At 47.9% G+C, this 15,060-nt stretch overlaps 1 protein-coding gene across 11 annotated transcripts in view; it reads right to left on the reverse strand.

The window, feature by feature from the left end:
• spri (Src homology 2 domain-containing protein sprint) overlaps nt 1-15,060 on the reverse strand; it is a 120,508-nt gene that overhangs the window by 43,397 nt on the left and 62,051 nt on the right. For 4 of the 11 annotated variants that reach the window (XM_076174037.1, XM_076174038.1, XM_076174040.1 and 1 more), the window contains exon 2: nt 3,750-4,345. The exons of 1 other annotated variant lie outside the window; for it this stretch is intronic. In XM_076174037.1, coding sequence (XP_076030152.1) covers nt 3,750-4,345 — 596 coding nt within the window. Of the gene's footprint in view, nt 1-3,573; nt 4,346-11,831; nt 12,481-15,060 lie in introns of all 11 variants that reach the window. 6 more of the 11 variants (XM_076174033.1, XM_076174031.1, XM_076174034.1 and 3 more) reach the window with 4 other exon arrangements.

Raw genomic sequence — 15,060 nt, forward strand, 5'->3', positions numbered from 1 at the left:
GGATTCGAGCCGAAAAACTAGGCGAATGCGAAGCGACACAACCGTGAGGCCATGTGTAACAAATGACATGACATGCCATGTCCTTTGTGACACCTGCCCGGTCATATGCATCACGTACCGGTCCGCGTGAAGCACGCGATTACTGCGTCCCCGCTATACATACATACATACATATATATATATATATATATATATATATATATATATACACATATATATACACATATATATATATGCATACACACACACACGCATATATATATATATATATATATATATATATATATATATACACACACACACACACACACCTTCCCCACAACGTGCCCACACCTTCACTTCCTGGAAAAAAATAAAAAAGAGAGATTTTGTTTTTTTTATGCAGCTGGTGAGGCCACGACAAACCTGGACGAACTAACACGAGACATGCGCTGGGAAGGGACTTAATCAAACGAGTAAGGGATTAAGGCCAGGGGCGGGGTCTTGTCTGTGTGTGTCTGTGTGTGTGTGTGTGTGTGTGTGTGTGTGTGTGTGTGTGTGTGTGTGTGTGTGTCCGATTCACCACGGTCTTGGGCCACGTGTTGGATCCGGGATCGACAGCTATTACCCTCCCGAATGAGAGCTCAGAGTTCATATACGGCTCGATCTATGGATAATGTTGTAACCTTAGAGTTTGTGTGTGTGTGTGTGTGTGTGTGTGTGTGTGTGTGTGTGTGTGTGTGTGTGTGTGTGTGTGTGTGTGTGTGTGTTTGCACGCGCGCGTGATTCACCATGGTCATGTATCACGTGTTGGACTCGTAATTGACAGCTATTACCTTCCCGAACGAAACCTCGGAGTTCATAGTAACCTGATCAATGGGGAATTCTGTGACCTTACACTGTGTGTGTCTGTGTGTGTGTGTGTGTGTGTGTGTGTGTGTGTGTGTGTGTGTGTGTGTGTGTGTGTGTGTGTGTGTGTGTGTGTGTGTGTGTGTGTGTGTGTGTGTGTGTGTGTGCGCGCGCGTATGTAAAAGTCACGCCCTGCACAGCTGCAGACTGTGTTAGAGGACAGAGCAGCTCAATCCACCGTGGGCAATCTAAATGAACCTTAAGTAGTCTACCCGCACCTTATCCATTGTTGACTACACCCATGCAACGCACGTCACTCATGCAATATACAAATTTGACAAAACATATACGGCTCCTGTTTTAATGACACCAGGAAGAGTTACCGAAGGCCGCTGTGTATGTGCGTGCGCGTGTGCGCATGTGCGTGTGTGTGTTCGTGTGTATGTGTTTGTGTGGTGTGTGTGTGTGTGTGTGTGTGTGTGTGTGTGTGTGTGTGTGTGTGTGTGTGTGTGTGTGTGTGTGTGTGTGTGTGTGTGTGTGTGTGTGTGTGTGAGAGAGAGAGAGAGAGAGAGAGAGAGAGAGAGAGAGAGAGAGAGAGAGAGAGAGAGAGAGCGTGTGTGTGCATGTGTATGTGTGTGTGTGCGTGTCAATATATGGGTAATACTGTAACTTTACATACACACACACACACACACACACACACACACACCTACACGCACGCACACCCTATGCACACTAACACGCACGCACGCACGCACACACACGTACATGCACTCACACGCTACGCACACACACACACACACACACACACACACACACACACACAACTGCGTGCAATCCTGATGCCACACGACCCCCATGAATGCAATTACTAATCATGAGCTTACGAGTAGTCAGTTCTTCATGGTGTGCCCTGCCACCAGCCACGTCATTTGCCCTAAATCAACTCCTGAAAGATCAAACACGAACTTTGTGTCACTGCCTCCTCCTCCTCCTCCTCCTTCAGGAGGAGAAGCGGCATTAGCGCTGCAATATTATATATATAAATATATATATAAATAAATATATATAAATATATAAATTATATATATTTTATATATATATAAATATATATATAAATAAATATATATATATATTATATTCATTCCGTTGACGCTCTTCCTAGAATTCATTCTGGTTACCGCGAAAGATTGTATTCCCCTGATGGAGAAGGCGGGGGGGGGGAAGTTGGGGGAAGTAAAAATAGTACCTCGATCTCAAGACTAATTTGTCACAAGTTTGCCACACCTCCCCCCACCAACAAGTTGCCCCCCTCCCCGAGCTCAATAAAATATTCTCCTATTAACCAGAATAAACGCTACGTGTGTGTGTGTGTGTGTGTGTGTGTGTGTGTGTGTGTGTGTGTGTGTGTGTGTGTGTGCACACACACACACACACACACACACACACACACACACACACACACACACACACACACACGCACACACACGCGCGCGTTTACCCAATTTAGTATACAGGAAAGGAGCAACACTCAAGGTGTCCTCAACCTGTGGTTTTTACCTAAGTAGATTTACGATACTAGAATATACTCGCGGGGATCCGTCTGACTGTTGGTTCTCGTACACTTTCAATTTCTAGAAACTAGTGTTAGTGTCGAGTGCACTATGATCGCCTAATTTGTGTCCACCACTGATCTCTGACCACTAACCATTTTCTTTCTATAATGTGGATCGTAACATTGTGATGTCATCAAAAGGGTGCTGGTCTCGCATTTGCTTAGTTGTGTGTTCGAATCCCGCACTCTTCTATGATTCCTAGTAGTGACTGTTAATTACCTGCCCCCCCAACAGTCCCAAAAGCGCATAATTGCCGTAGCTACTCAGCGCCTCCTGGCGTAGGCTTCTCACCACCACCCAGAGTTGTTGTTATTGTTGTTTTGGACTAGTCTGCCCGAGTTTCTATCCTTATGGTACACAAAGATATGTCAAGGAACGTTACGTACCTTGGCTCCTTGGGATGCAGGGGACAAGGGGATTAGAAAATAGACCTTATCACACATAACGTTAAAGGTGATTATGCAATACACTGTGTTTATAAATAAGCACGCTGGTTCTATGGTACTGACAGGGGAGCAAAGTGCAAAAGGAGAATATAGAAAATAGAAAATGCTGCTACGGTGCCACTCCGTCACTACAGGATGCCTCTGAAGAGCCGCAAGCTCCTGGCACTGTCAACATTACAAGGTCAAATGCATAAACAAAAAGAGTGCCACTATACTACGAAAAAAGAAAATAATTCTGCCACTACGCTACGTAAAAATATTAATCTGCCACTACGTTACGCAAAAAAAAAAAAAAAAGTATACAAAAATAATCTTCTACGTGGAACTCCGCATAATGGCTACAAAGTAACACTACACAGCGCCACCTCAACCTGGCACTGCCGAGAGTGCCTCTACAGGGTGCTTCAGCAGTGCAGCACACTTGACCCCAATCAAGGGCTGGTCATGCAAAACGATGAAAGGAGACTCGTGACACGCACAGAGGGCAGCCGTACCCACAACCACCCTGGGGGTGGAGGGAGGCACCCGTATTACCCCGGGGGCAACAGGCCCGTCCCACAGGGTGGTCTGTTTTTGCTCTGCACGACTGCCCTGCGCGAGAACGCTGACAATGACTACAGAAGAAGGAGAAGGAGGAGGAGGAGGAGGAGGAGGAAGGTGGAGGAGGAGTGTTAGTGCAGTACCTGGCTACTGCCCGCGGACCCGCCACCATTGCACGCCTGTTGCTGAAGGAGGAAGGGCGAAGAGGTTAGAGGGAGGCCACCTCCCCCTGGGGGCGAGAAGGGGCCGTATTTGGACGCCTCCCCAGGGGACTGCAAAGTCACAGGGGGCGCTTGTGATGTCATGGTCATCATCGTACCCGGGGGCTGTCGGCCGCTTGCAGCAGAGGGGCGTCGTACACCACGGGCACAGGTGCCGGATTCTCGCGGGCGCCGACGCTGACGTCTTCCACGCCCGCTGCCTCCTCCGCGGCGAGGACTAGCGGAGGAGGAGGAGGAAGAGGTGGAGTTGTAGTCCGGTGGTGGTCTTCGACTGCTACAGGAAGGTCGTCCGACTCGTACCAAGTCGTCCCCGAGGTCGTCGTGGTCGTCGTCACTGGATGCTGCTGCTCTTCCGGCTGATGGTGCTGGTCGTTGTCGTACCAAGTCGTGGTCGTCGTGGTCGCCGTTGCTATGGAAACGGTCTCCTGCTGGTGATGGTCGTACCAAATGGTCCCCGACTTCGTTCCCTGGAGGAGCGTCTGCTGCTGCTGCTGTGTCTCCTGCTGGCGTCGCTGCCGATGCTGGTCCTCCTCCTGACGAAGATGGTCGGGAGGACTCGAGGAGGAGGTTGGAGGAGGAGAGGAACCTTCGAGGTCGTGCTGCGCACTGCTGGAGACGTGTCTTAGAGCGTGTTCGAGGGACTGTGCTTGCCTCTCCCACACTTGCCAGATACTCGTTAGTGAGACCATTTCTTCTGCAAAGAAAAGAAAAAAAAGGAACGTCAGTCTCGAACTATGACAATGGAGCATCACTTACATCTAAATAAAAAAAAAACAAAAAAAACTCTCAAACAACAAATACTTATTGATAATATTTCAGGTATTTCCCATGATAATGTTAGGGTTTTACGGTTCAAACACTAAAAATCCAGAGCGAATGTATAAAAAAAAATCCCTTATCAGTCAAACAACATATTGATCCATTACTAACAACTACATAAATTATGTAGCCCTAATACAATATTTACTGAAAATATCTAAAATATTCTAAATAATACTGACTGTTAAACTGATGCTAAAGATCCAGGACAATACAGCTGGTACTGTCAGCATATATTAAGTCATACTTGTGAGTAGTAAAGATACTGACAGCAATAGTTATGAAACACTTGCCAAGCGTGTTGGATATTGCACTGACAACACAGATTCGGTCATATTCGCCAATAACAAGTGTTGGCAACAAAATTGTCGTTTCCAAGTAATGGACACGATGGAGCGCCTCTAACTTAGGTCCGGCAGAGATTACGATTTTTTTTTTTTTTTTTTCTTTAAAGAATGAGAGCTTTATAGTCTAAATTCAACCACGAATAATCGTGATAGAAAAGTTCGTTTGTGTATGTCTGTGTGTGTGTGTGTGTGTGTGTGTGTGTGTGTGTGTGTGTGTGTGTGTGTGTGTGTGTGTGTGTGTGTGTGCGCGCGCATGAATGCAAACTCGGGAACACACAAACAAAGCTAACTACATCTGCCACCTTCTTGGTGACACGATGCAGTCTCCACGTGTAAAATTGTGTTAACAACAAGAGGACTATCGTCACGTATGACAAAAGACATAATTAAAATGTGATATACAGAACGAGGATAAGAGTGAACGATAACAAGGAGAGGAGGAGAAATGGGAAAAAAAGATCAATTACCTCGTGAGATTTACGACCGAATAAACTTGGTTACCTCTTTGCTCGAGGGCATAAATCTTACGTTCTTGGTTGCGTAATGCTTTTCATACGAGCTTAACAACGGGAACAGAAGCTTTTTACATCATGGGAACAGACCAAAATCTTATTTTCGAGACCAGACATGCAACCACAATCCTACAACGCAATTTTTTGTGCGCCCGTGCGTGTTTCCGTGGGAGTTGGAGAGAGAGAGAAAAAAGATATGCGATCACAAGATTTCTTTAATGAAACATTCTTGTAATTACAGAAACTAATTGTACGATTTCATAACATGTTCAAAACAAAGATATTTCAAATACATAAGATATTTCAAATACATAAATGATAAGCACAAGAATCTTGTGCATTTGGTTTTAGTGGTCAGTTTGAGCAATGATGACTCTTATGGGTATATGGGCATGGACTTTTCTAAGAATAACAAATTTGCAAAAATAAAATTTCTCTTTCTCTCTCTCTCTCTCTGTGTGTGTGTGTGTGTGTGTGTGTGTGTGTGTGTGTGTGTGTGTGTGTGTGTGTGTGTGTATGTGTGTGTGTGTGCGCGTGCGCACGCGTGTGTGTAAAGTAACATTGCCCATAGATCGATCTATACAAGATCCCTTACCCTCCACGAGGATAACAAGAATTGACAAGTCATTTGAGATCTACTGCTAAACAAAGGCCTCCCCTAGCTTCTTCCACGAGTCGCACAACCGTGCCAACCTTTGCCACGTCACTCTAATAAACTTTTTTATTTTGTCTCTTCACCTTCTATCTGGTGTCCCTCGTCCGCACTTCCTATCCCGAGGTGTCCAGTTAGGAAGACACTTGTAAACTCTTCTCCGGGTAGGCGGTACTTTCTCCCACATGGTTCCTGGTCTTTCATCCGGAAAGTCTGGTCCCCTTCTCCCGGTCCTCTATGAGGGCAAGACACGATCAGTCACGTCACGGTTTGCCCGTAACTGGCCTGCATGAACCAGAGCCCTTGTCGGTAGCCCGTTTGATGTGCCCGCGACATAGCCTAGTGAGCGGGCAAGATCGACAAGACTGTAGTTGTATTATTATTTTTTTTGTCTTGCCGCACGGTTGGGGACTTCGGTTTATTTTGCCTAATCAAATGAAGGTTTCATTGGAAGGAGAATAAAGACGCTTTCCGGAGAGTTTCTGGTTAGAAGTGAAAAAAAAAAAAAAAAAAAAAAAAACGTCAAGGCGAGGCTAGGAAAACGAGAGCCTAGCAACACACTTCGAATTGCGCCATCAGAAAAATTATGGGATAGAATTTTTTTTTCTATATATTTGCAACCTGAACTAGCATAGCCTGGTCTAACTCAACCAAATCTTAACCCAACCTTGTCCTTCGTCAGAGATCAACGTTTACATTTCTCGCACCACACACGCATACACGCACGCACACATGTCCCATCAGACGCATTTATTACTTAACTTCTTTTCGCTACTGTGACGACCATTTACAGATTTTATTCTGGTTAACGTCAGGCGATTTCATCCAGCTGAAGGGAGAGCAGATATCGCCAGCCAACCTCTTCAGTTAAGATCACATCACTGACACATTTCATTCTGGCTATCGCCGGATGACTTGGTTCTGGTGAGAGGATCAGCAGTTACACAGAGAGGATACACACACACACACACACACACACACACACACACACACACACACAAACGCGCGAACACACAAATGCTGTACTATTTCTACATAATGAAACATCTATTTCTCATTACTAAAAGATGAAATGCGGGGCAGCAGTCTGTCTTCGGTATATGTATGTATATATATATATATATATATATATATATATATATATATATATATATATATATATATATATATATATATATATATATATATATAAGGTCAACCCTACTACTAGCCTGCCTAGGAAATGACATGACCGACACGTTCCAAAACTACATCTTCACAATATTACCTCGAAACATTTCAACTTTGCGCCCCAATCACAGCAGTTATCAAGGAAACCATCTACACTATGTATTACACAATAACCATAGAGTGCTATGGTGTCATAATCTGAAAGATGTCTCGCATTCGCTTAAGTGTGGGTTCGATCCCGCACTCCTCTCCGATTCCCAGCAATGATTCTATTACCTGCCCTTAGTCCCCAAAGCGGATAATAGGGCAAAGGTGACGGTTTCGGCCACAGCTATTCAGCGCCTCCTGGCGTAGGCTCCTTACCACCACCACCTATCCCATTCGGAGCACAATCGGAAACGTAACGTGACCAACTGAAGAACTACTTTCCGGGAATAACACAGCTTGAACACTGTGTACACACGTTGTCTCCCAACGCCTCTATATTGTACTCTTCGTACACGCCTCTGTAATATATGTACACGTTCAAGTCGGTAGTTTCCGCATGGTTGCCAGCTTCCGGTGCCTGGGGGGCGGGGGGGAGCATCCCCCTTCCCCCATCCCCCTTAGCCCCTCTTGCTCGAGTCGGGCTTAAAGCCAAATAATGAAGAGAAATGGGGCGTTTTCGAAAACACGAGCCCCATCACCAATGGCGGCGATCCTAAGTGGAATAAGAAACAAAAATGTTAAAATATCGTGACCAGGTCTTCCAGACTGATTGCAGCCCTCGTCTGCCGCATGATGTGTACAGTTTCTAAAGTTCGACGACAGTGCTTGTGGTGTTCATCTGTACTGTTCTTAGATGGCGCTTTTGTTTGTTAACAAAGCTGATGAACGTCTGGTCTGTAGTTCTCAGATCACGATGAACATTTTCTTTTCATAATTTCCTCGTTTGTTCTTATGTTAACGATTGTAATCCGCCAAGAATTTTAACCCAACTGCCGAGGAATTGTACAAAAAATAAGATGAAAATAAATATCAGAATAGAATTAAAAACACGAACAAAAAATAAATATATAGGTAAATCAATAAAAGTGAACTTGCTGTCGTTAAATCACGTTTCCCCCATTCACCAATCACCCCATTCCCCCCACCCCCACCCGCCTTCAAAGCATAAATTACTCAAAAAGACTTGCCTCCCCCTTCCATTCACCCTTTGTGTTGTACACACGAAACTGCGGCCACCCTTCCCCTCTCCCCCTCGACGTCGTGGAGCACTTTATTGATTAGCTTCTGGCAAAGGTCGCACGATTTTACAGATCTGACAGAAGGCGGACCCGCGGAGTGAATCGATCGAGACCCACTCCCCTTCCCCTTCCCCTCCTTCAGGCCTCGGCTCGCCTTCCTCGTCTGTAACAAATCACGCCCCTCATTTACCAGAATAGAATGTACAAAGTGTGTCACTAATAACAAAGAACTGGAGGTTGGCTGAGTGTGTGCATTGCAGCCGGATGTTACCCTCGACTAATTGTCCTTCTCAAGCAACAGACCTCTGAATCAAGGCCATCTGATCAAGTACAACCTCGATATCCTGAAAGGGGGAGGGTATCAAAATGGCTTCTTGGGATTATCCATACAGTTTCCCTTTTCGACATTAAACTGGAACTTTAAGACGATTAGAGATTTGGTGCTATCAGGTTAACTGCTGTTACTGGCCCAGAAAATGTAAGACCCGCTGGTTCCGCTCATTAGCTCAAATTGTGGCAGTTTAGACCAGTTTTAGAAAATGTCCCGAACGGGTCAGACATAGGATCGACCTTTTTTTTCCTTCAGCGACCTCGAAGATGAAGAAATATGACCTTCCCACCCATGGTGGTGGAAAGGGGGGCGTAGTGGTCTGTGAGTGCCTTCTCCCTCCACACATATACACGCACGCACATGCTCATACACACACACACACACACACACACACACACACACACACACACACACACGCACACACACACACGAATTTGAGTATGACGCTAGTAATGATAAATTGGAAACTAAGAGGCAGGATCTCACGAGCGTTGCTCCTTTCCCGTATATTACAATTTGGTAAACACACACACACACACACACACACACACACACACACACACACACATACACGCACACACACACACATGCACGCGCACACACACACGCGCACGCACGCATACACAAACACACACGCACGCACGCACACACACAGACACGCACGCACACACACTTTCCACAAAGGTGGTCGACGAAACTTGACCGCGTTAAAGTTGTCCGGGCTCGGATCATTAGCGTGGAAAAGCCGGGTAAAAGAGAAAGGAGGATGAGGAGGAAGGAGGAGGAAGAGGAAGAGGAAGAGGAGGAGGAGGATTGAGGAAGAGGAGGGAGAAAGAGACGGAGGAGGAGGGAGAAAGTGACGGAGGAGGAGTAGGAGACGGAGGAGGAGTAGGGGAAGGGGGAGGGGGAGTAGGAGAAGGGGGAGGGGGAGGGGGAGGAGGAGTAGGAGAAGGGGAGGGGGAGGAGGAGTAGGAGAAGGGGAGGGGGAGGGGGAGTAGGGGGAGGGGGAGGAGGAGTAGGAGAAGGGGGAGGGGGAGGAGGAGTAGGAGATGGGGGAGGGGGAGGTGGAGGAGGAGGAGAAGGGGGAGGTGGAGGAAGAGTAGGAGAAGGGGGAGGTGGAGGAAGATTTTGGAGAAATGGGAAGGGGGAGGATGAGGATGAGTAGGATGAGCAGCAGCAGGAGGAAATAGTAATAATAGTATTGGTGGTTAAAGCTGAAGTTTAGAGAAATAAGATGAGGAGTATGAGGAGGAATAGGAGTATGAGTATGACATGGAGTAATGGTGGGAGTTGGAGGAGTAGGCGTAGGGGTAGGATACCTACCCACCTTTTAGAACTGACCACCGGCTGAAAACGCGTCTACACACCATCCTGGGTTCGAATTACTCATTAAGGACTCCCTCCCCCTCACCCTCCCACCCTCCCTCTGGTGACGTGAGGCCTAAACGTCGTTAATGGTGACGATAAATCACAATAACCAATCACGGAGGCTTTTGGAAATGACATCATCAGGAGTTAGGAGATCAAGCGGCTTCAGGTATACTGGGGCTGGGGTTAGGGGGGTGTTCTCGAAACCAGATCACGGTCAACCCCTTCCATACCCGGTGGCATTTTCCCTCTCACCCTCTCTGCCGCCAGGTGATTCTATTCATCTCCTTGGCACCCCCCTTGGTAGTGAACGGGCTAAGTATCTACAAATATGAAAACCAAGACTTTGAATTACCTTAATTTCCATTCTTTCTTTCTCTCTCTGACCCTCTCCCTCTCTCTGACCCTCTCCCTCTCTCTGACCCTCTCCCTCTCTCTGACCCTCTCCCTCTCTCTGACCCTCTCCCTCTCTCTCTGACCCTCTCCCTCTCTCTCTGACCCTCTCCCTCTCTCTCTGACCCTCTCCCTCTCTCTGACCCTCTCCCTCTCTCTGACCCTCTCCCTCTCTCTCTGACCCTCTCCCTCTCTCTGACCCTCTCCCTCTCTCTGACCCTCTCCCTCTCTCTGACCCTCTCCCTCTCTCTGACCCTCTCCCTCTCTCTCTGACCCTCTCCCTCTCTCTCTCTGACCTTCTCCCTCTCTCTGACCCTCTCCCTCTCTCTCTGACCCTCTCCCTCTCTCTGACCCTCTCCCTCTCTTTGACCCTCTCCCTGACCTTCTCCCTCTCTTTGACCCTCTCCCTTTCTCAGACCCTCTCCCTTTCTCTGACCCTCTCCTTCTCTCTGACCCTCTACCTCTGAACCTCTCCTTCTCTCTGATCCTTTCCATCTCTCCTACTCTCTTCCCTCCTCTCTCTCTCTCTCTCTCCACTCCCTCTCTCTCTCTCCACTCCCTCTCTCTCTCTCCACTCCCTCTCTCTCTCTGCACCCTCTCTCTCTCTCTCTCTCTCTCTCTCTCTCTCTCTCTCTCTCTCTCTCTCTCTCTCTCTCTCTCTGTCTCTCTGTCTCGCTCTCTCTCCCTCTCTCCGACCATGACGGGAAGACAACGCAAGGGTTCCCCAGTTCGCGGGGGTGGCCGCCGACGAACCTAAACTTGGAGACGCGCGCACGTTGGTCTTGCGCGCGCGGCCCTCCACGCCGTGGGGTCCGAGGACGCGTCCGGCTAACGTTCTTGTCGTAGCAAGTGGGAGGGAGAGTGGAGGTGGAGGTGGAGGGGGACGGGGTAGTAGAAGCAAAGAGAATGGAGGCTGGGCTATTGTGTTTGTGTACTGAAGGGTACGTTGATGCTTCTTGGAGAGAGAGAGAGAGAGAGAGAGAGAGAGAGAGAGAGAGAGAGAGAGAGAGAGAGAGAGAGAGAGAGAGAGAGAGAGAGAGAGAGAGAGAGAGAGAGAGAGAGAGAGAGAGAGAGAGGCATCCTTTCACCCCGATTGCCGCCAGGCGATTTCATTCACCTTAGCGGTAGCCCCTCGAAGGGGAAGGGAGTAGGGGGATAAAGAAACGGGTGGCGAGGAGGAAGTGGAGACCCGATGAACAGCTGTTAGAGTGGGGGGAAGGTGGGGAGGAGGCGGGGGGAGGAAGGGCGGGGAAGCATTTGGGCTAAATGAGACAAAAGCTTGGAAGCTACCGCAATCCAAGCCCCCCCTTTCTGCCCCCCCCCCCCTTCTGCCCTTCTTGAGCGTACGGGTTGTTTGTTTACCTGGCGGGCGTGGCGACGTTGGGAGTGTGGCGACAGAAGAAGGCGTGCATTTTGTCCCGCACGCCCTGCACGAGGCGCTTGCCTCGCGCCCACACACTCTTCCGTGCCCATCCCGGCGGCTGAGTCGGGAGCGGCGGCAGCGGCGGCTGAGGAGGCGGCTCGTCACCGCCCCCTGGGTCAGAAGAGCCGCTAGCCATCGGGGGTACCCTGCGAGGAGACTACAACTTGGAGTTGGTCTGTTGACGTCGTCGGAGGGTGGGGCGTTCTGAGCTGGACGCGGCGAAGAACGGAATTAGAGTTCGATCGTTTGAAATCATTCGCCCGAACTTCGACCATTGTTCCAGTCGGCTGCTACTGCTCCTCTTGTGGTCACGGCAGCTGTTGTCGTCGGTTCCAGGTATCAAGGACGCCACTGAATAATACACAACTACACAATCTAACAGGTTCTTTAGATGCATATTTCCAGTCTTGCTTGAGCATGTTTCGTTGCAGCTTTGTACACATCTGAGCGATATGACGTCATGTCGATGGCGAGGGCCATAGTGGCCCACGGCCGAAAGGAGTCTTACTTATTTACTTATTTCAGAACTGCAATTCCTTCACAACTGTTATTGCTTTTCCTAATCTAATACTATCCTATGCGCTCCAGCTACCCACAAAAGTAAGCAACATATTATAAATTAACTACAATAAACCTACATATCAAGCCAGGTATCAGCGGTGGGTACATGATATACCCACTAATGAGGTTGCCAATGATGGCGATAAAGTAAACATGTACGATGAAATTGTGACGGAATGATAATGATATGATACCAATATATTGCAAATTTTTGTGTTCAGTTTAGGTCACACATTTTTCGACCCCATTAACAACAATACCACAACGAAATGAAAACAATCACAAACCCTGGTAAGAGATAAATACACGAAAAATAACTACAAAAATTAAATAGGAATAGCGATAAGATAAAATAAAATAAGAATAGAGATAAGATAGAATAAAATAAATTAAATTATATAGAGAAAAAAATAATTCACCCCGAAAATCTAATTATTTGGTTACTGTTATCACCTGGCGATTTTATTCAGTCGAAAAATCCCTTTTGTGCTCTTGTGTCGGATTAAAAGAGGCCAATGAAAATCCGGACAAGACAAACATCGAGATAGATTTCCAATTTCCGGAATAACAGAAACCCATTTCATACAATCCGGAGCCAAGCTACCATGAGTGTGAGTGTGAGTGTGTGTGAGTGTGTGTGTGTGTGTGTGTGTGTGTGTGTGTGTGTGTGTGTGTGTGTGTGTGTGTGTGTGTGTGTGTGTGTGTGTGTGTGTGTGTGTGTGTGTGTGTGTATGTGCGTGCGCGCGCAAATGTATGCGTGTAAGTGTGTGTGTATGGGGAGGAAAGTTTGGTAGCTCGTTCTAAACAATAGGTGACATTGTTCTCTAACCCCCCCAACCCTTAACCCCCACAACCCTCAACTCTCAATCCCCCAACCCTCAACACACCCTCCCAACCCTCATTTGCCCTTCATTTGGGCCCCTTGCCCACCTCTCTAACCTCTTCCCCCCCCATCTACTCCCCCTCCAGTCTCCTCCACCCTCCCCAGTCGCCCCCAAGCCGTCCTTCTTCTCAGCCCCCTAAGGACCTATTATGAAGACTTGAAGTAGCCACACCTCTGTCGTGTATTCGTGTGTGTATGTATGTATGTATGTGTATGTGTGTGTGTGTGTGTGTGTGTGTGTGTGTGTGTGTGTGTGTGTGTGTGTGTGTGTGTGTGTGTGTGTGTGTGTGTGTGTGTGGTTCACGACGGTCTTGGATGACGTGTTGGGCTCGTGCTCGATAGTTAATACCCTTACGGATGAGAGCTCAGAGTTCGTAAATGGCCCGGTCTTATACACACACACACGAACACACACACACACGCGCGCGCGCGCACTTATACACACGCACGAACACACACACAAACACACATACACACATGCACACACACATACACAACTCCTTGCCCACCAGAGTTGGAGCATCGGTTCGTACTGCAGCGATCCTGAAAATTTCAGCCCTGAGCTGTGTGTGTGTGTGTGTGTGTGTGTGTGTGTGTGTGTGTGTGTGTGTGTGTGTGTGTGTGTGTGTGTGTGTGTGTGTGTGCATGCGCACGCACGGCACGTGTTTGTGGTCATGTGCACGTGCTTGCGTGCATAATTACGTTCTTGTGTGCACAAGCACGTGCTTATGTGCAAGACCGTCCGCATGTACGCACACACACGCACACACACACACACGCACATACACACACACAAACACACGAATCGATGGCGCGGTTGCCACTACGACCACTAATTCCCGGCTGCCACTACGACAGTCCGGGTTCGAATCCCGCCCAAGGCTGAAATTATTTCAGTATCGCTCTCGTGGGCGGGGAGTTGGGTGTGTGTGTGTGTGCGTGTAAGGTTACATCATTAACCATAGATCGGTCATATATGAGCTCTCTTCCGGGAAGGAAGTAGCTGTCAATCACTAGTCCAACACGTGATCCAAGACCATGGTGACACACACACACACACACACACTTGCGTCACACACCTACGTCACACTCTGATACGTCAACATGACGCCAACCGCAACATCCCTTCCATGACACGTCAACAACTGAGCTCCACCTTCACCTCCACTTCCAACTCAGACTTCATCTCCAGCCCCACCTCGAACCCCAACTCCATCCTCCACCTCCACACTTAACGTTGGCAATGACGTTTCGTTTGACCCTCCAAAGCATTGGATCCACGTTTGACATGTTCTAGTTAATTCCGAACGATTTCATCTTAGTGTAACCTCTTTTCAATAAATAAAACAAATGAGTAAAATAAAAGTAGGACTCCTCAGCTGACTAATAACACCAGCCGTTAACCAGAATAAAATCGGCATGTCCTACGGGGAGGTAGGGGGGGGACAAGCGCTGACTAAACCAACATTCACGTCTCTCTCTACCATCACAAGGCGCAGTTGCCAAACATTCTCACCCTTTTCCCCCAAGCACTACCGTCCCCCGTCCCACTCATCTACTCTCCGAAGACAGAGAAAAAATCATTATACCCCAGATCAGAACAACTCTACCACCAGCACCACCGCACCAGGAAACCTTGTCCAAAAGCTCTACGTCAACGACTATCCAACTCGGCAGGACCCGGTAGATGCTTGGCTCGTTCTGACGTCACAGCTCCATTCTTG

This window comes from Oratosquilla oratoria, chromosome 35 (genome assembly GCF_046742065.1).
Source record: "Oratosquilla oratoria isolate Oo_2021 chromosome 35, ASM4674206v1, whole genome shotgun sequence".
In the NCBI taxonomy this organism is placed as follows: domain Eukaryota; kingdom Metazoa; phylum Arthropoda; class Malacostraca; order Stomatopoda; family Squillidae; genus Oratosquilla; species Oratosquilla oratoria.